Source organism: Canis lupus, chromosome 16 (genome assembly GCF_011100685.1).
Source record: "Canis lupus familiaris isolate Mischka breed German Shepherd chromosome 16, alternate assembly UU_Cfam_GSD_1.0, whole genome shotgun sequence".
Taxonomy (NCBI): Eukaryota; Metazoa; Chordata; class Mammalia; order Carnivora; family Canidae; genus Canis; species Canis lupus.
The window spans coordinates 9,263,318-9,284,115 of NC_049237.1; the positions used below are offsets into that span (position 1 = coordinate 9,263,318).

At 37.1% G+C, this 20,798-nt stretch overlaps 1 protein-coding gene and 1 pseudogene across 4 annotated transcripts in view; both read right to left on the reverse strand.

Moving 5' to 3' along the window:
• Nucleotides 1-20,798, reverse strand: part of UBN2 (ubinuclein 2) — an 87,142-nt gene that overhangs the window by 54,718 nt on the left and 11,626 nt on the right. For all 4 annotated transcript variants that reach the window (XM_038559416.1, XM_038559415.1, XM_038559418.1 and 1 more), the window contains exons 3-6: nucleotides 10,721-10,822; nucleotides 5,996-6,133; nucleotides 5,097-5,200; nucleotides 2,246-2,735 (exon numbers count right to left, since the gene is read on the reverse strand). In XM_038559416.1, coding sequence (XP_038415344.1) covers nucleotides 2,246-2,735; nucleotides 5,097-5,200; nucleotides 5,996-6,133; nucleotides 10,721-10,822 — 834 coding nt within the window. The remainder of the gene's footprint in view (nucleotides 1-2,245; nucleotides 2,736-5,096; nucleotides 5,201-5,995; nucleotides 6,134-10,720; nucleotides 10,823-20,798) is intronic.
• LOC119869666 lies at nucleotides 17,065-17,101 on the reverse strand (annotated as a pseudogene).

A 20,798-nucleotide genomic window follows, 5' to 3' on the forward strand; every position in this document is an offset into this window, starting at 1 on the left:
TCTCAGTCTTTCATGAATAAATAAATAAATAAAATCTTTAAAAAAAAATGTGGATCATATCACTAACACTTTTTAAAACCTAGAATAAAATAAAGGTTTTTAGGGAACCTGGGATAGTAACATGGGATAGTAAAAAGCACATATTTTGGAGTCAAGTGAACCCTTGTGGCTAAACTCTGGCTCTACCACTTACTAGCTGCATGGACCTGACCAAGCTATTTAACCTACCCCAGGTTTCTTAAACCATAAAAAGAACTAGTACCTATATTTCCTACACAAAATAGCTGAGAATATTAAATTAAAAATCTATTTATTACTGAAACTATAGATTGAATACTTTTCGAAAAATAAGCACAGAAAATAGCAAAACAATGAAAATGAAAGAGAAGAGTAATGAAACAGGATAAAAAAATGACTAAGATTATATAATTTTAACAATTGTAAAAAGATAAAATCATCTGTTAAAAGATTCAGATTAGATCAATTAGGAAATAATATGCTGTTAAGAGAAAGTGCTACAATAAAGAAAATCAAAGAGGTTGAAGATAAATGATGAGAAAACCTGTAAGTACCATGTAAAAATAAAGAGAAAGGAGTCTATAGTAAATCAGACAAAGCTAAATTTGGGTAAAAGGCATTAATTATACAAAAAGTCACCTTCAAATGATAACGATTGCAAAGATGTAGCCATCCAGAATTTTATAGGTCAAACATCATAGCATGGAAATAAATAAAGCAAAAATGACGGTAAACACAATTTATAATCTAAGAAATACAATGAGATATTTTAACATACTTCTCTACGTTCTAGACTAATGAAGTACAGTAAAATAAGTAAAAATACAGAGGAACTAAGTCACTACTGCAGAAGAAATGCTAAATAAAAAAACTGAAAAAATACAGAATTATTAAAAATAAGATCTGTGGGCCAGTTACTGGAAAAATCAAATAAATCAAATACTCCTCTAATCAGTTATTTATAATTTAGGAAAAGTTACAAGAAATAAATATAATATAAAGATGATTAGTAAATTTTAAAACATGACTTAGGAAAAAAAAAAAAAAAACATGACTTAGGTTGGGTTACCATAATCCCAGGAGAAAGCAGAGAGCTGTAGAATAGTCCATTACCATCCCATTAGTTATTTTTTATAATAGTATAATATTTGCAATTGCATGGATTAAAATCCAGAAAAATAAGTAGTTTAATAGTGGTTATCTTTGTTGGGGATGGGGAGTGTCATATTACGGGGGATCTTTCCCTATGTATGATAATACATTTTGTATTGTGCATTTTACTTTTACAGTTAGGGAAAAAATGAGAACTAAAATATAGCATGGGTTCAAATAAACACACTAAGGTAATCAAGAAGGGCATTTTAAGCTAGGTTTGGCATGTTATTTTAAGTCAAAATACTATCTCCCTAGACTAAATGGGTAAGTGTGATGACATTCATCTGGATTTGTAGCTAATTAAACAAAGATTATGAATCCAAGTCCATCTGGAGAGGTATCTAATGTGACATGCTTAAACTCAGCTCTCAGGTTTGTCCTAATGGGAACACAATGCATGCTTACTAAACAATGCATGCTTACTAAGCTGGAAAGGATTAGCTGGAAAAAGCAATTATAAAATAACTGGATGTCAATATAGTTTGGACCAAATTTAGGTATACTTTTGTAATGTCTATTATAAAACTATTTGCCTATACTTTCCCTCTGTTGTCGTTACACAACTTTTTTTATAGTAAAAATTGTATTTATGAAACTTATGCTGAAAAACATTTTGAGGATGAGGGGCGCCTGGGTGGCTCAGTTGGTTAAGCGTCCAACTCTTGATTTTGGCTCAGGTCATGACCCCTGGGTACTGGGACCGAGCCCCACATTGAGCTCTATGCCCAGTGGGGAGTCTGCTTGAGGATTCTCTCTTCCTCTGCCCTTCTCACCTTGTGTTCACTTGTGTGCGCACATGCTTACTTTCTAAAATAAATAAATCTTTAAAAAAACGTTTAAGATGAAATGAAATAATAAAAAGTCACCCATATGATTCTATAACTATAGTTACACATATTTCTACTTAAAATCAAAGGCCTATGCATACAGCCAATGCATAAAAGGAAATATAGAAAATTAAAAGTTGTTTATTTATATGGGTGTTGGGACTGTGGGTTATTATTTTTGTCTTATACAAAGCATTTATTATGTTTATGTAGCAAATAAGAAACAAGGGAATTATTACACTTACTACACGGAGGTCTTCAATGCGTTTTTCAAGAAGGACAGGTAGGCCCTCTGGGAGTATAGGCACCACCTTGGGCATAACCTGAGAGGCATAGGTTGGCTGGGTGGTGTTTCCATTCTCACCCCCTGACTCAGAGAGGGGGCTACCATCAGAAGCAGCATCCAGTAATCTGTCAAAGTCAAAATCATCTAGCATCTCTAGGGCATTTTCAGCTTCCTGAAACAGTTCGTGTTCATTTGTGCCAACAAAAATGGGGAGGTCCGGATCAGCACTGTTCAGATTTAAGTCTGAGACATCATTTCCCAACACTACAGCAGTGGATGGGGGTTTATTCAGAGAAGAGGTCGTTAAGTTCACTGGGATTTTAGGGTTAGGCTCCTTCTTTAATGCATCCTTCTCTTTCTGAAATTTTCGTATCATGGCAGCCAGAGAAAGAGAATCTTTGTAACGTTTCTTCTTTTTTTCAGACTTGTGTGAATTTAGAGCTACAACTCTGTGAAGAAAAAAAGTCATCCATTAGGCTATGTATGATTTTAAAGTTTAAAGCTTCATGTAAATAAGTAGGCACAGATGATCAAAACAATCATTTGATAGGTGGAAGAACAAATCTCTTATTAAATTATCCTCTTATCACAGCATCTTCCTCATCATCTGGACTGTCACTGAGGAAAGGTTGAGGGTAAATGGCCATCAGAGTGAAGAAAATGAAAGGACCAAAGTTAACAGAAAGAAACAACAAAATGAATGTCACAGGTTTATGAGAGTATATTAAGTTTTTTTTTTTAAACTTTATTTATTTATTCATAGAGACACAGAGAGAGAGAGAGGCAGAGATACAGGCAGAGGGAGAAGCAGGCTCCATGCAGAGAGCCTGACTTGGGACTTGATCCAGGGTCTCCAGGATCACGCCCTGGGCTGCAGGCGGCGCTAAACCGCTGCGCCACCGGGGCTACCCCGAGAGTATATTAAGTTAAACTTACTACTCTTTGGAATGTTCACATTCTTAAGCATATTTGGTAAAGTAGTCACCTACGAAATTAACAAAGTAAAGAAATGCACTTTCCTCAAAGTGACCAGAGAAGCTCACACAAGCACAACTTCAAGCTGGTACCCCAGGTGGTTTGTGCTACAAACTGCCAAAGAAATACAAAATCTTTCTAGACCCTATTCTATCTGCTACTACCTTCTGATCATTTTCATTTTCCCCTCTGGGAACAGGCATGGGAGGCAATCACATATGTATAATTTTCTATGATAATGTTCTTCCAGGGCAGCCCGGGTGGCTCAGTGGTTTAGCGCCGCCTTCGGCCCAGGGTATGATCCTGGACACCTGGGATGGAGTCCCACGTTGGGCTCCCTGCATGGAGCTTGCTTCTCCGTCTGCCTGTGTCTCTGCCTCTCTCTCTCTGTGTGTCTCTCATGAATAAATAAATAAAATCTTAAAAAAAAAAAAGAAAAAAAGAAATGAAAATGTTCTTCCTACAGAGACCATGGGGGAAAAGTAGTTTCAGTTTAGTTATCACTTTCTCTAGAAACCTTTCCTTTTTTTTTTTTTTTTTTTAAATCTTTTTTTTTTTTTTTTTAATTTTTATTTATTTATGATAGCCACACACACAGAGAGAGAGAGAGAGAGGCAGAGACACAGGCAGAGGGAGAAGCAGGCTCCATGCACCGGGAGCCCGATGTGGGATTCGATCCCGGGTCTCCAGGATCGCGCCCTGGGCCAAAGGCAGGCGCCAAACCACTGCGCCACCCAGGGATCCCGAAACCTTTCCTATATTCTATGGTTTATATGCTTCTACTCTGCACTACTGAATCAAAAAGATGTTTGTACCTTCGAGGAAAGTCCACATTTCATTTATTGTCATATATTCCCAAACCACAATGTCTGGTATACAACAGGTACTTAATAAATATTTGCTGCATGAATAAGCTATGAATTTGAGAAACTGACAAATTCAATAGAAGGCATTATAAAGACTTTGTTCCCAAAGAAGTTTGCTTGTAAATAATGAACTTTTAAAACATGCATTAGTAATATACATATTTTTTTCCTTAATTACTTAAGGACTCCAGGGTCATTAAAATCTCATGTTTATGGGAGGATATTGTACGGAGGTATGTTAATCTCCTTACGATAACCTTTTGAGTATTGATAACCCAAAATTCAGATGCACCTCCCCTACTTAAGGAGAGAAAGAAAATCTAACCTCTCATAGTTTCTGTCCCTTAGTTCCCCTCAAAAAAAAAGCAAGAACAACTGGTAATTTTATGAATGCATGGTATAAACATTTTATTCTTATGATTTAAGTCTTTGGAGAAATTCTACTTGATTTTTAGAGATAATATCATTACCTAAAGTCACAAGCATGAAGAAAAGCTAAATAAAATAAGTGACTTTTTAAGTAGTGAAACAACTACAAATTGCTTACACACATACTAAGACTACCACCAGTCCTCAAAAACTAGGCTTAGTTTTGTACAGAAAGTATAAAAGATTTGTTTGATGTTTATACCATCTTTTCAAACTGATTCTTGTTGGTAAAAAGTTGTAATGAGCAAAATACTTAGTGCACTAATTTGTAAATCTGATCTAAAACATCATGAGTCTCTAAAAAGATAAAGTCTCTACTTATCAATAAATACAATGTTAATTTAGGATGATGAAGCTTTCTACTTACTGATACTTATACTTAATATACATTAATATTAAAATGTTAATAGTTATTGACATTTATATAGTATTAAATTAGATCCAGCTAAACTGAATGAATTAAAGCTAAATATATCTTTTTAAAAGGGCAGCTAGTCATGCTATGACCCTAGTTCCCTTATGACATTTAATTTTACGTACCCCAGTTGTTTGGGTACTTTTTTCCTTGGCTTCTTCTCCTTTTCCCCTTCCTCTTTCCGCTTCCGCTTCTTCATCTCAATATCATCTTCTTTTATTTTGGGAATCTGCAAATGATAGAAGAATGTATCACTTATCTGAGTATCAACAATTTACTCCATGATGTTATCAATCTAGCACCTAAGATACTGTTTTCTCTAGAAGTTCAGTGTGCATTAAGAGTGCTTTGTTATAAATGTAGACTTTGGGGTCTACAAGCACTGCCTGATTTTTAATAAAAATTGTGATGATTCTGGCACAAGTCCTTGGATCACATTTCAAGAAACACTTAAGGACACGCTATTCGTTTCCTAAAACAATATATACACTCCATAGAATTAGTGTTATAAATTACATCTTAGGAAAGGTTAATGGTTTTTTATAATCATTTCTGTACCAAGAATTTTTTTTTAAAGATTTTATTTATTTATTCATGAGAGACACACACACACACACACAGAGGCAGAGACACAGGCAGAGGGAGAAGCAGGCTCCCTTCAGGGACCCCAATGTGGGACTTGATCCCAGGACCCTGGGTTCACACCCTGAGCCACAGGCAGATGCTCAACCGCTGAACCACTCAGGCGTCCTTCTATACTAAGTCTTAACTTACCCTAGAAACAGAAACTTATCCCCCAGATTATTAGACTACATATGGAGAAAGAAGTTTTAGAAGAAAATATAATTCTACGATGTAAATATCAATTTCCCCATATCTATATAATTTTACTTTAAAGCACATAAATAACTACAGATTCATTAAACAATGGCTAGCATTCTTTTTCTTATATTCATAAGTGAATTTAAAAAGTATACCCTATTAGCTGAAAACTCATTACTCTTGCCATGTTGGATAAACGTACTTTGGGTGGCTTGTGCTTTTGGTTGTCTGTAATATCTTCTTCTTCAGTATCTGAAGCTTGGCGAAACTGCAGAGTGCCTGTGTTGATGTAAAAGCCTCCATATTTTGTTGTTAGAGAAGCAGGAACTAATTCGTCATACTATATTAAAAAAAAAAAAAAAGGATTCAGATATATCCTATTATTAACTCTATAAATATATCAAAGAAATTCAATCACTATGTTAGCAACTTCCTTAAATCCTAACTACAAAACTGCACTGAGGATGTTTATGGAATAAATTTAGAAAAAGTTAGTATCTGGGATAAAAATAACCACAGGTTACTCAGAAAGAAAGGAAATTCTGGAATAACGAAGCAAATTCTATCATCTACTAAGAAAAATTTAAAAATCACTGCTACTATTCTTTTTTTTTTTTAATTTTTTTTTTAATTTTTTTTATTTATTTATGATAGTCACAGAGAGAGAGAGAGAGAGGCAGAGACACAGGCAGAGGGAGAAGCAGGCTCCATGCACCGGGAGCCTGACGTGGGATTCGATCCCGGGTCTCCAGGATCGCGCCCTGGGCCAAAGGCAGGCGCTAAACCACTGCGCCACCCAGGGATCCCTCACTGCTACTATTCTTAATGCGAATGATTCTTTTTTTTTTTTAACATTTTTTTAAATGTATCTTTAAAGTGTTCTCTACATCCAACGTGGGGCTCAAACCCACAACCCAGAGATTAAGAGTCACACATTCTACCAACTGAGCCAGCCAGGCACCCAAGAACAAATGATCCTGATGAGGATCAGGATCAATTAAATTAAACAAATTAATTAAAACAGATGACTAAATGTCCAGGCAAAGAATAAATTATATTTCCTACAATACCAGTATATAATTTTATTCATATGGAGATTATAAAGAAGAACAAAGTTATTTTTTCTGTCTTGGCTCTAAACTTTTTGGTGAAAAATTTTTATATGTTTAAAACAAAAATAGCATATGTATTTAAAAAGGAAGTACAAAAATAACTACCTACTTCAGTAAGCATACACTGTAATGAGCCATGTACTTTGCTTGGAGCAAGAGATGCAAATTATCTAAACTAGACTGAAGGTCTGACCTAAAATATCACTTAAGCTGATGTCCTCTAAGCTTGGATTTTAAAGTTTATTACTTCTCACCTGATTAAAATGGACAAAAAACACACATTAAGTGAAAATCAATCTAAACCAAACAATGGAGTCCATAGTGCTTGAGAAAAAGAAAACAAACTACTTATCTAATAGAAGCTAGATACCTGCTACCCAAGGTCCCCAGAACTCTACTTACAGGTTCTTCATAGTTTACATTTTTAAGAAAGTCAGATTTTTAAAAAAATATTTTATTTATTTATTCATGAGAGACACAGAGAGTGAGGCAGAGACACAGGCAGAGGGAGAAGCAGGCTCCTTGTAGGGAGCCCGATGCAGGACTTGATCCCGGGATTCCAGGATCACGCCCTGAGCCAACGGCAGTCGCTCAACCACTGAGCCACCCAGGCGTCCCTAGCCTTAATATTCTTATAGTAACTATTACCTTCTCTATAGTCCTTGTCCATGGCAAAGGAGTTTCCTTAAAAATCTGACTTTCTTGGGATGCCTGGGTGGCACAGCAGTTGAGCAACTGACTTTGGCTCAGGGCGTGATCCTGGAATCCCGGGATCAAGTCCCGCATCGGGTTCCCTACAAGGAGCCTGCTTCTCCCTCTGCCTGTGTCTCTGCCTCACTCTCTGTGTCTCTCATGAATAAATAAATAAAATCTTTTAAAAAAAGAATATTAAGGCTAAATACAAAATTTTTTAAATTTTTTTTTTTAAGATTTATTTATTTATTCAGAGAGAGAGAGAAAGGCAGAGACACAGGCAAAGGGAGAAGCAGGCTCCATGCAGGAAGCCCGATGTGGGACTCGATCCCAGGTCTCCAGGATCACACCCCAGGCTGCAGGAGGCACCAAACCACTGCGCCACCAGGGCTGCCCTAAATACAAAATTTTTGCTTGTAACCTTTATCCATTTCAATTAAATGGTAAATAGAAAGAATTTCCAGTTTAATCATATAGAATCAAAAAGAAATGAAGTGGAGGGCGGGAAAGGAATGAATTGCTTTCTTGTTGCTTCATTTGATGGGCTACTCTTAAAAGATCCAGGAGTAAAACCTTCAGAAAGGGTCTGGTACTATCTGTAAGCAAAGGAGTGATGTGCAGAGTAGAGAATTAGAAGTGAAATGACTCTATAGTAATTATTTTTGGAAATGTGTAACTGACAAACACATCTGTACTTTTTGCTTACACTGCTTTAAAATTTACAATCCTCCTTCATATAAATTATTTCACTTGGTCCTCCTGATACCTTTGAGGCAAAAAAGACAAGTATTATTCCCATTTTGTAAGTGAAAACCAAATTTAGAGGTTAAGAACCTTGCCAGAGTAATTTTTTTAGCTTATGGTAGCGGCCCTGGCTGTATTCCAAACTATCTACTACACTAAGCAGCTTCTCCACCAGGAAACACCTTCATCACTACCTTACAGGGCAACATGGGTATATTTAACATCTGAATGCTGCAGTATTTTACTAAGCATTTCCTATTGGAGCACCCTTCAGGAGAACAAGCTCTCTATGCATATATAATTTAGCCTTTTAAGTAGAATGTGTTAGGAAGCAATGGAATACTGAACTTGAAAATCAGAAGGCCTGGATTTAGATCCTTTGTCAATGACTGGTTAATTGTGACTCAGAGGAAATCTCTTAACATCAATACTTTGGGATTGTGTAACAGTGACAACACTACTTACTCCAGGAAGTTCTAGTGAAATTTAAAAGAAACAACCTAAATAAAAGTGTAACTCATGCCTGGCATTACTATTTATTAATAAGAAAAAATTTTTTCCTTTCAGTCTTTACAAAATTTGGCGGTATCAGTGACACTAAACATAATCTTCAAAAGCATTTATTTTCAGGTATCTATCGTAATAGGCAGTACATGAGGCTGACAATTATTTAGAACTGGATTATTTTCACTATCAAATAATTACAAACAACGAAAGCTTACTGGTAATACAATCAATGAAAAGAACAGAAAATCATTTGTTGGATTATAATTGTTTTATGTCTGAAATACCTCATAAACAGAACCCAATAATCTGTTTAAGATAATAATGCAAAATTATTTGGCAAGTCAATGAACAAGCTGTATTCTAATTCAATTTCCTCTTACAAAACAGGAACCTACCTTGGCCTCTAAATGTCAATAACTAATTATAAAATTTTTATGCAACTTAACCTACAAAATTTGTCCTTATTTATTAAAATGGTAGCTTTCAAATTTTGTTCACCACCACCCAAGTGGAAAATACTTTACGCATCAAAACCCAGTGCATGCATACACACATATACACGTAAAAAAAAACCTCACATAATCTACTATGATTTACTATGATAGCTCCTATTCTATTCTACTTCATTTTCATTAAAAATGCTGGCCATACTCTCTAAATTGATATATAATCCAGTTATGGGTTCCAAAAGTCAGTCTGAAAAACACTTTATTCAAATATTCTGACTGTAGCAGAGAAAACTGGGTAATGCTAAAAGATTTGCTTAAAATCTCTAGAAACCTAGTTAAGTCTAGAATCTAGGAATTCTGACTTGTGTTTCATGTCAAGGTCAAGACTCCTAAAAACATCCTATCCCTTAACCTACAAAAAGGTTTCTCAACCTTTCTGGTAACAAGAAGACTTCTCTACTCCAAAATATTGTCAGTATTTTACTCCTATAGACCAGGTTGCCCCTGATATGGTAAACCAGTTTATGTCAGGACACTAAAATAACTTGGGAGTATGACAGGGTATCCACTATGCCTCCTGCTGAAAGTTCTACCCAGCAGTCTCCTACCACTATATGCCTTATCATCATCTATATTACCAAGGAGTGTAGTAAGAGGAAAAAGAAATACTAATTTGTGGGTGGTACTATAATGCTTACCTAGGCATCACTTTTTGTATATTCTAAGTAATCACTGTACAACACAGAGGATATCATAAGTCAGGGTTTAGATTACTCTAGTGCACTAAGAATGTAAGAACATATACCTTATCTGCCCCTAAATATGATATGCCCTCACTCATTTGCTATGTGGTCAATGGACTACTACAGTCCTTAAATGCTTTCCTAAATTCCTCATTCTTTAAGAGAAAGACGACTCCAGGGGAAAAGCTGTAGGGCTTAATCAAAACAGACAGGGATAAAAGTTGGCATTCAATCACCACCAATGTAATAATGCTTGGCAGCAATAAAAAGAAAAAAAAAAGTACATTTTAAAGATGTCTGCCAGATTAACTTCAATCCAGGAGCTCCAATCTTCAAATTTGTATGGGTTCTTATCTAGAAGTCATTTGGAAATGCACCTGCCCAAGTTTGGGAATATCAATAAAAATTCAAGATATAAACACCCTTGATCAATAAATCCCACTGCTAGAAACTTATCCTATACATATATTTTCATTCTCTAATTATCTTACATATTTACTCAAGTACACAAAGATAAATGTATACAGATGTTCAATCATTTGTAAGCACAAAAAAGTGAAACAATTTAGATGTACAACAGAGGATTAGTTAGTAAAAACAAATATTGAACTATTTTAGTAACTTTATCGTTGACTTCTATCCCAAAGAATTGCTGCTATATTAAAGATACATTACTCACAGCCTCTGAGTTATCAATAAATGGATCTGTCTCATCATAGCCAAAGCCTATATCAATTAAATCTTGTAGCCGATCCTTCCGGTGTTTACGGGGTTTCCCACCCTGCAAAAAACAGATATGTTAGACTGATGGCAGTTCTCATGCTGTTTCCATAAACTTAAAAAATACCTGTCAGAATTCCAAATAATTTCTGTAGACAATCTCCCCCTCCAAGAGGCTGAATTTAAGTCCTCCCAAACTTTGAATGTAAATTGTGCTTAGGGACTTGCTCTCAAAAAGTAGAGTATGAAAGGGAAGGGACAAAGTAACTTTTTTTTTTTTTTTTTTTTTTTTTTTTTTTTTTTTTGGGACAAAGTAACTTTATAGTGAGAAACCTGGCCAACATGACCTCGGCCAGGTGATCAAGTTCAACATCAACATGATTAATTCACATTGATAACATGTACCTTTGATATGATGCGATAAAAATGGCACCTCTGTGGTCTTCTCTCAAAAGCTTATAATCCTAGTTAACCATGAGAAAAACATCAAACAAACTAAACTATGAGAAAAACATCAGGCAAACTAAATTGAGGGACACTCTACAAATAACTGATCAGTATTTCTCAAAACTGTAAAGGTAATTAAAAACAAGGAAAAATCTAAAAAACTGCCATAGTCTAGATGAATCTAAAGAGACAAAAAACTAAATGTGATATAGTATCCTGGATTGGATCCAGTAGCTAAAAAGGGCATTAGGAGTAAACTAGTAAAATCTGAATAAAACATACAGCTTAATTAATAAGAATATAACGCTGGGTTTGTTAGCTGTAACAAATCTACTATACAAACTAAGATGTCATAGGAGAGAGTGAGTGAGAATTATATGGGAAGTCTCTTATTATCTCTGCAACTTTTTTGTAAATCCAAACAATTCGTAAATTTTCTAAACCACCACAGAATTACACACATTAGACATACAAGAAAAATGAAACATGAGTGCATGCAAAAACTGGTGTAAGATCTGAAGTCTACTTAATTGTATTGTGACAATATCAATTTCCTACTCTTGATAACTATAGTTTTGTAAGATATCACCACTGGAAGAAAGTGTAATTGGTACGAGGGGAATTCTCTGTACTATGTGTGCAATTTTATGTGAGTCTATAATCTTTTTAAATAAAAAGTATTTTAGGGGCACCTGGCTGGTGCAGTCAGTACAGTGGGATCACAACCTGAGCCAAAGGCAGAGGCTCAATCCCTGAGCCACTCAGGTGCCCCATAGTAAAAGCAATCTTGAAAAAGAAAAATGAAGCTGGATGTATCACAATCCTAAATTTCAAGTTATACTACAAAACTATAGTAATTAAAACAGTAAGGTACTGGCAAAAAAAAAAAAAAAAGACACATAGATCGATGGAATATGATAGGAAGCTCAGAAAAAAAAAAAAAAAAAACCCACGATTATATGCCCGATTAATCTTCAGCAAAGGAGGCAAGGGGCAGCCCGGGTGGTTCAGCGGTTTAGCGCAGGCTTCAGCCCGGGCATGATACTGGAGACCTGGGATGGAGTCCCATGTCGGGCTCCCTGCATGGAGCCTGCTTCTCCCTCTGCCTGTGTCTCTGCCTCTCTCTCTCTCTCTCTCTGTGTCTCTCATGATAAATAAAATTAAAAAACAAAAAGGAAAATATAGTATATTTATAGAAAAAAAAAGAATTTAAGTATGAAAAGTCCTGTCCTAAGAAACACTGCTTTTTAAAAATATTTTATTTATTTATTCATGAGACAGAGAGAGAATGAGAGGCAGAGACACAGTCAGAGGCAGAAGCAGGCTCCATGCAGGGAGCCCAAATCAGGACTCAATCCCAGGACCCCAGGATCACATCCTGAGCTGAAGGCAGGCACTCAACCACAGAGCCACCTGGGCATGTCCTAAGAAACTTAAAACAAGACAATCCACTCAACAAATTAAGTACCTATCAAGTACCAGTCTTCATGGACTTTATAGTATTGTAGACAGGAGAAGATTAAATAAATAATTACAGTAATGATAAAGAGCAGAAAGGAAAATATAGGTGGTACCAGACTTTTTTTAAAGTGGACTTTTTAAAAAAAAGATTTATGGAAAAAAAAAAGATTTTATGTATTTATTCATGAGAGACACAGAGAAAGAGAGAGAGGCAGAGACACAGGCAGAGGGAGAAGCAGGCTCCATGCAGAGAGCCTGATGTGGGACTGGATCCCCGGACCCCAGGATCACACCCTGCGCCGAAGGCAGGGCTAAACCGCTGAGCCACCGGGCCTGCCCAATTTAACAAAGGACTTAATCAAAGTTTTCCTGAGAGGTTTATGCCCAAAGATGAGTGGAAGTAATCACTTTTGGAAGCCACTAAAAGGATCAGAATAGGGCAGTAAACTGATAATTAGTGCTTAACAAAAACTACTCCTGCTGTTATAGTGGGGAGTGTAGCAGATAGGGAAATCAGTTAGGAAGTAAAAAAAATTCAGAGATTTGCAAGAAAGTCCCAAGTTGGGGGGGGGGGGCGTATAAAAAATATATGAGTACCAATCATGATGATTATGATGATGGACTCACTGAATGCTAACTTTGTATTAGCACCTATTCTAACTGTGACTACCTATTATTTCACTTTTGGCAAATGGGGAAAGCTAAAGCTTGGAAAGGGCAAATAATCTACAATCACAGGTGAAATAATTGAGCTAATCTTCAAGCTCATGACTATCTGACTTTAAAGTGCCCCTCTATTAAAAGTTCTATAAAATAAGGGTGCTCGGGTGGCTTAGTCTGTTGAGTGTAAGACTCTTGATGTCGTCTCAGGTCATGATCTCAGGGTAGTGGGATGGAGCATGGAGTCGGAGTCATGGGGGTGTCTGTGTATGCACTCAGCAGGGAGTCTCCTTGAGAGTTTCCCTCTCCCCTGCCCCATCTACCCTCCACCACTTGCATTCATCAAATAAATAAATAAATAAACCTTAAAAAAAAAGTTCTAAAAAATAAAAAAAATAAAAAGTTCTAGAAGATAAGTTAAAGAAGGGATCCCTGGGTGGCTCAGTGGTTTAGCGCCTGCCTTTGGCCCAGGGCATGATCCTGGAGTCTCAGGATCGAGTCCCACATTGGGCTCCCTGCATGGAGCCTGCTTCTCCCTCCACCCATCTCTGCCTCTCTCTCTTTGTGTCTCTCATGAATAAATAAAATCTTAGGGAAAAAAAAAAAGATAAGTTAAAGAATCTCTGGGGTCATTTTCCCACTTGGAGACACCTTAGACTCAATACTAAAAATTGAGACCAATGTCCCCCTGTCAGTCACCTCCAAATTAGCTTCTCCCACTTAACATTTCCATTTTATTCATTGTTTTTCTTCCTTAAAACTCCACTGTTAGCTAAAATTAAAAAAAGACTGATGATACCAAACAATAAGGATGTGGAGCTAATAACTCTCCTACATGGCTGGTACAAAATGATACAGCTACTCTAAAAAGGTTGGTGATTTCTTTTTTTTTTTAAGGTTGGGGATTTCTTATAAAGTTAAACATATACTTACCATATAACCTAATAATCCCACTCTTATATTTAGTCAAGAAAAATGAAAATGTATGTTCACAAAAGACCTGTATGCTAATGTTCAGAGCACCTTTATTTGTAGCAGCCAAAAACTGGAAACACCCAATATCCATTATCCAGTGAATGGATAAACAAACTGTGGTACATCCATATAAAAGGATTATCAGGCAATACAAGGGAAGAACTGTTGATAACATGTAACACATGGGTGAATTCATACTAAGTGAAAGGGGCCCAACACAAAAGACTTTAAGATTCCCATTTACAGAAAACTTCTAGAAATGGCAAAACAAAAACAAAAAACCTATAATGACATGAAGTAGATCTGACATTGCCAGGGACGGACAAGAGCTGAAGGGAGAGGATTATTTGTAGAGAGGTAAAAGGGAACTTTCTGGGAAGACGAAATTGTTCTGTATCTTGTTTGTGGTAGTGGTTATACTACTGTGTACATCTGTCAAAATCCATAAAATTATACAATTAAAATGAATTAATTGTATGCACTTAAATTATCTTTCAGTAGTGATTTTTATTTTTTCTTTTTCAGTAGTGATTTTTAAATTCATTTTTAGAATCATGATGATGTCTACTCCAACTCTCTCCCCACAAACCTTTGTTCAAGTGAATATTCACATCTACAACTTCCTTTCCATTCCACCTGCCACTGCTATCCATAATGTTGGCCATTGTTTTTCATTTAAACGTATCAAATGCTTTAATTAGCTCTCTTCCCTCACTTATCCTAATTTATCCTGCATAATATCATCTAATTAATATTTCTAAAATACCATTTCGTATCATTCCCCTGCCCAAAATGCTTCAAAAGCATCTCAGCTATTATAAAATAAATCCAAAACCCTTAATATGTCATTAAGTGCCTTGCACATGTTGATTTAAACTACCTTTCCAGGGATCCCTGGGTGGCGCAGGGGTTTGGCGCCTGCCTTTGGCCCAGGGTGTGATCCTGGAGACCCGGGATCAAATCCCACGTCGGGCTCCCGGTGCATGGAGCCTGCTTCTCCCTCTGCCTGTGTCTCTGCCTCTCTCTCTCTCTCTCTCTCTCTCTCTGTGACTATCATAAATAAATAAAAATTAAAAAAAATAAATAAATAAATAAAAAAAAAATAAACTACCTTTCCAGGGGCACCTAGGTGGCTCAGTGGTTGAACATCTGCCTTCAGCTCAGGACATGATCCTGGGGTACTGAAATCGAGTCCCATATTGGGCTCCCCACAGGGAGCCTGCTTCTCCCTCTGCCTATGTCTCTGCCTCTTTCTGTGTGTCCCTCATGAATAAATAAATCTTTTTTTTTTAAACATTTTATTTTTTATTTTTTATTTATTTATGATAGTCACAGAGAGAGAGAGAGAGAGAGGCAGAGAGACATAGGCAGAGGGAGAAGCAGGCTCCATGCACCGGGAGCCTGATGTGGGATTCGATCCCGGGTCTCCAGGATCGCATCCTGGGCCAAAGGCAGGCGCTAAACCGCTGCGCCACCCAGGGTTCCCAATCTTTTTTTTTAAATATTTATTTATTTTTTTTTTATGATAGTCACAGAGAGAGAGAGAGAGAGGCAGAGACACAGGCAGAGGGAGAAGCAGGCTCCATGCACCGGGAGCCCGACGTGGGATTCGATCCCGGGTCTCCAGGATCACGCCCTGGGCCAAAGGCAGGCGCCAAACCACTGCGCCACCCAGGGATCCCATGAATAAATAAATCTTAAAAAAAATAAATAAACTACCTTTCCAACTTTTTCTTGTAATTTTCCAAGGTGAACATTTTGATCAATTCAATCTTAAGCTTATCTTTCCTCTGCCTCCTCATCGGGAATAATCTCTTACTCCTCTCTGAGGTCTCCCACCCTTCCCAGCTAGTAAGTTTTAAAACTTTTCTCCTTGATGCTTGCTATTTAAAATCAAAATCTTTTCCTGCTCTAACATTTTTTTGTCTAGGCACAGCAAGCTGCCTATAAGACTTAACCAGGGAAAACTAAAATACAAATAGGTTCTGTTGAAATGGGAACAATCATACATATGCAGAAGTACAAATAACTCATGCATAACTAGAAAGATTTAGGAACATTTAAGTCTAGCTGAGGTGATCAGCGGTTACCACAAGCAAGTGTAGCTGTTATTAATAGTTATGAGTCCATAATCTAATATATGCAATAAAATGGCTAATTAAGTAAATGTGAATCAATGATAGTAAACAAAATGGCTAAAGCTTTACTTAGCAGTAATAGTATTAATCTCACTAACAATCCTTCTCAAAAAAAGGGTTTTACAAGTATAAGATCTTCACCAAGCATTATCAATTATAGTATCATAACAATAACAAAGGTATAAATTACATATACTATGACACATGCATTCAATGTTAACAGCCACTTTAAAATAATGTGGTAAAGAATATTTAATAATATAGAAGGCAACAAAAGCAGTATACCAAATACTATGTATAGTTCAGGCTATTTACAGAAGTTAATATTCATCAAGCTTTTGAAAGTGTTCAAACTAACTGGTAATTGTGGAGATAACATTAAAATAACAAGATCTTGCTTTTTTAATTCTCATATAAACAGTAGGATGTCATTTATGAAAAACACACCATAGCAGCATATGCCTATAGATGTAATATAAAATGCTCAAAGAATTCTAGCAAGCAGAGAACCATGGTTTTTACCAATTGGGAAGGGATATAATTGGAGGTGTAATGAAAGAGATTTTGGTTTAATATGTATTACTTGAAAAATTATTTTTCCTTTGGTAGAAACTGGAAAACCTGGTTTCTGGACAAATTCTAAAAGAGCTGAAACACTTCAAAAAAATTTTTTTAAAGATTTTATTTATTCATGAGAGACAGAGAGAGAGAGGCAGAGACATAGAGACAGAAGCAGGCTCCGTGCAGGGAGCCCAATGTGGGACTCGATCCCGGGACTCCAGGATCATACCCTGGGCCGAAGGCAGGTGTTCAACCGCTGAGCCACCCAGGTGTCCCTCAAATTTGTTTTTATTATTTTTTAAATTTTATTTATTTATTCATGAGAGAGAGAGAGAGAGAGAGAGAGAGAGAGAGAGGTAGAGACACAGGCAGAGGGAGAAGCAGTCCCCATTCAGGAAGCCTGATGCTGGACTCGATCCCAGGTCCCCAGGATAATGCTCTGGGCCAAAGGTGGCGCTAAACCGCTGAGCATCTGGGCTGCCCTCAAATTTGTTTTGTTTTTATTTTATTTTATTTTATTTTATTTTATTTATTTATTTAATTTATTTTAGAGAAAGAGAGAGAGAGGCAGAGAAACAGGCAGAGGGAGAAGCAGGCTCCATGCCAGGAGCCCAACACGGGACTCGATCCCCGAACTCCAGGATTGCGCCCTGGGCCAAAGGCAGGCGCCAAACCGTTGAGCCACCCAGGGATCCCCTCAAATTTGTTTTTAATAACAAGAATGTATCCATGTGTTACCTGAATGGTTAAAAATAATGTTGTAAGTGCAAGAGAGCACATTCAAAAAAAAAAAAAAGGGGGGGGGGGCAGGGGGGCACATTCATAAGCATAAAAGCATTTTCAAAAGCCCTGAAAGGCTACACATCCAACTGGTTATGCCTGGCAGTGGGATTATAGGTGATTAGGTGATTTTTATTTTCTTCTGTTTATCTGTATTTATATATTCTTTTACAATGAACAAAATCTATGAAATATGTAAATACAGAAATACATCTCTAGGAAAGGAAACTCAGTGATTATCTCTAAGGAGGGAAATGGTTAGCTAGGAGTCAGGAATAGGAGGGAGATTTACTTGACATATTTCTTTTGTATCTTTTGAGTTTTTGTTAAGTACATGTATTATCTGTTCAAGAATTTTACTTTCTGAGGCGCCTGGGTAGCTGAGAGTCTGCCTTCAGCTCGGGTCTTGATCCCAGTCCCACATTGGGCTCCCCATGGGGAAGAGCCTGCTTCTCCCTCTGCCTGTGTCTCTGCCTCTCTCTCTGGTCTCTCATGAATAAATAAATAAAATCTTTTAAAAAAGAAAAAAAAATTTTCTTAGGTGTGGACCACCCAATGTTCAATACCATTTGGGTTTTCACTCCTTATATGGTTCTGCTTCCTTGTCCTTTGGACAAGCTGTATTTGACAAACTCACAACTGAGTAGCTCTTTCTTAAATCCCTTCCCATTAGCCAGGGTTAAATAGTCTTTCCTCTACCTATGGCTTTCTGCCAAAGCATTTATTGTCAGGCACATCCCAGTTCCTTCCTTCATCAAAGAGGCCATCACAGTACAGTTTTCTGGCCTCAATTTACTTTTCCTCATTCTTCTGGCCTTCTTGGAAACTCATCTCCCTTGGTTCGCCCTCTCTGCCTTACCTCTTCTTTTTTATTTTCCACTCTCTAGTTCCCTAATGGTGCTCAAGTCCAGTGATATGCAAATGGTATAAACTGGAACCAAATGGAGAGCTGCCAAAAAGACAATTCACAAATATTAAAATTTCACTTTGGGACGCCTGGGTGGCTCAGTGGTTGGGCGTCTGCCTTTGGCTCAGGGTGTGGTCCCAGGTCTGAGGATCGAATCCCATATCGGGCTTCCTGCATGGAGCCTGCTTCTCCCTCTGCCTGTGTCTCTCTCTCTCTCTCTCATGAATAAATAAATGAAATCTTTAAAATAAAATAAAATTTCACTTAAGGAACTCAAGATAGATTGTCAAAAGATTATATTATAGTGTCCTCCCCATTAGGCCTATTTTGAACTGGTCTCTTTTCCAGCAGCCTTAGCAAGGAGACTCCCTGCAACAGAATCAGTCTTACTTGATAAACTCCCTGAACCTTTGCAGTTGTTGATGCTTCACAGTTTACATGATAAATGCCTACGATAAAAACACAAAGTTTATTTTCTGAATTAAAAAAAAAAAAAAAAAAAACACCTTTTGAGTTTTGCTACACCTAAAATGAAGAACCCCATTTAAATCTACTCCCCTAGGGCACTAGTTTACTATGACTCAGAAGAAAGTGACTTACTGAATCATTAGTACCTGTTTAACCTGATAATCAGTGTTTCAAGCCAATGCTGTCTCATTACACTATAATACTAAGCTAGAAAACAAACAAGATGTTCTTAGCACAGGACCCTCCCTCACCTCCCTCCTAGTTGCCTCCAAGTAATAAGAAACCTAACTAATAAGCAACATTCATTACCTATGGAAGGCAGAGGAAGCATGACACTGATGCTAAGACTCCAGTCTTATAACTGAGAAGAAAATATTTCTTGGTTACCAAGCTTCCCTATTTGTCTAGCCCAGTCACAACCTTATCCTTTTCCATTTCTTTTGATTTCCTTAACCTACCAATAGAAAAAAAGGGAAATTTAAGTCAGTAGAAATACAGGCAAGAGCTGACTTAACTGCACAGATACAGTGTAAACAGATTTCTTTAATCATGACTTAGGATATAGGGCCTTCCTTCCAAATAGCCTAAAACTGCTGATTCTCGATCATTCCTAATGGATTTAAGGAAGTTGAAGAGAATTTGTTTAACTCAGAGGCCAAGGTACTGAAAGGGCATGTCATGTCACACGATTACCACTGGTAACTGCAACAGAGAAAACTATTACTTAAGAGTTCTTCCTTGCCCTATATTTATTTTATTTTTTTAATGTTTCTTTTTTTTTTAAGATTTTATTTATTTATTCATGACAGACACACAGAGAGGGAGAGAGAGAGGCAGAGACACAAGCAGAGGGAGAAGCAGGCTCCATGCAGGGAGCCGGATGTGGGACTCGATCCCGGGTCTCCAGGATCCGGCCCTGGGCTGAAGGCGGCACTAAACTGCTGAGCCACCGGGGCTGCCCCTTGCCCTGTATTTAAAGATAGATAGATGATAGATAGATAGATAGATAGATAGATAGATAGATAGATAGATAGATATTAATTGATGTATTTATTTGTTTGTTTGTTTATTTATTTATGATAGACAGAGAGAGAGGCAGAGACACAGGAGCAGGGATTTTATTTATTTATTCATGACAGACACACAGAGAGGGAGAGAGAGAGGCAGAGACACAAGCAGAGGGAGAAGCAGGCTCCATGCAGGGAGCCCAATGTGGGACTTGATCCCGGGACTCCAAGATCCCGCCCTGGGCCAAAGGCAGGTGCTAAACTGCTGAGCCACCCAGGGATCCCCCTTGCCCTGTATTTAAGAACCCCAACCTCAGTTTGTTTTAAAAGGTTACGAAGCAGGGACTCCTGGGTGGCTTCTTCCTCTGCCTAGGTCTCTGCCTCTCTCTCTGTGTTTCCCATGAATAAATAAAATCTTAAAAAAAAAAAAAAAAAAAAGGCCGTACAAGAAAAATCAAGATTTTTCATATATTTTATTAAAAAGTTTATTAACTCCATTTGAACTGCTTTATTTTTTTTTCAACTGCTTTATAAGACTGCTCAGAATTACTTTTATACATGAAATCTACCTTTATTCTCCCTCTTAAAATAAATACAAAGCTACTAGGGCTCTGAGAGTCCAAAATCACAAAG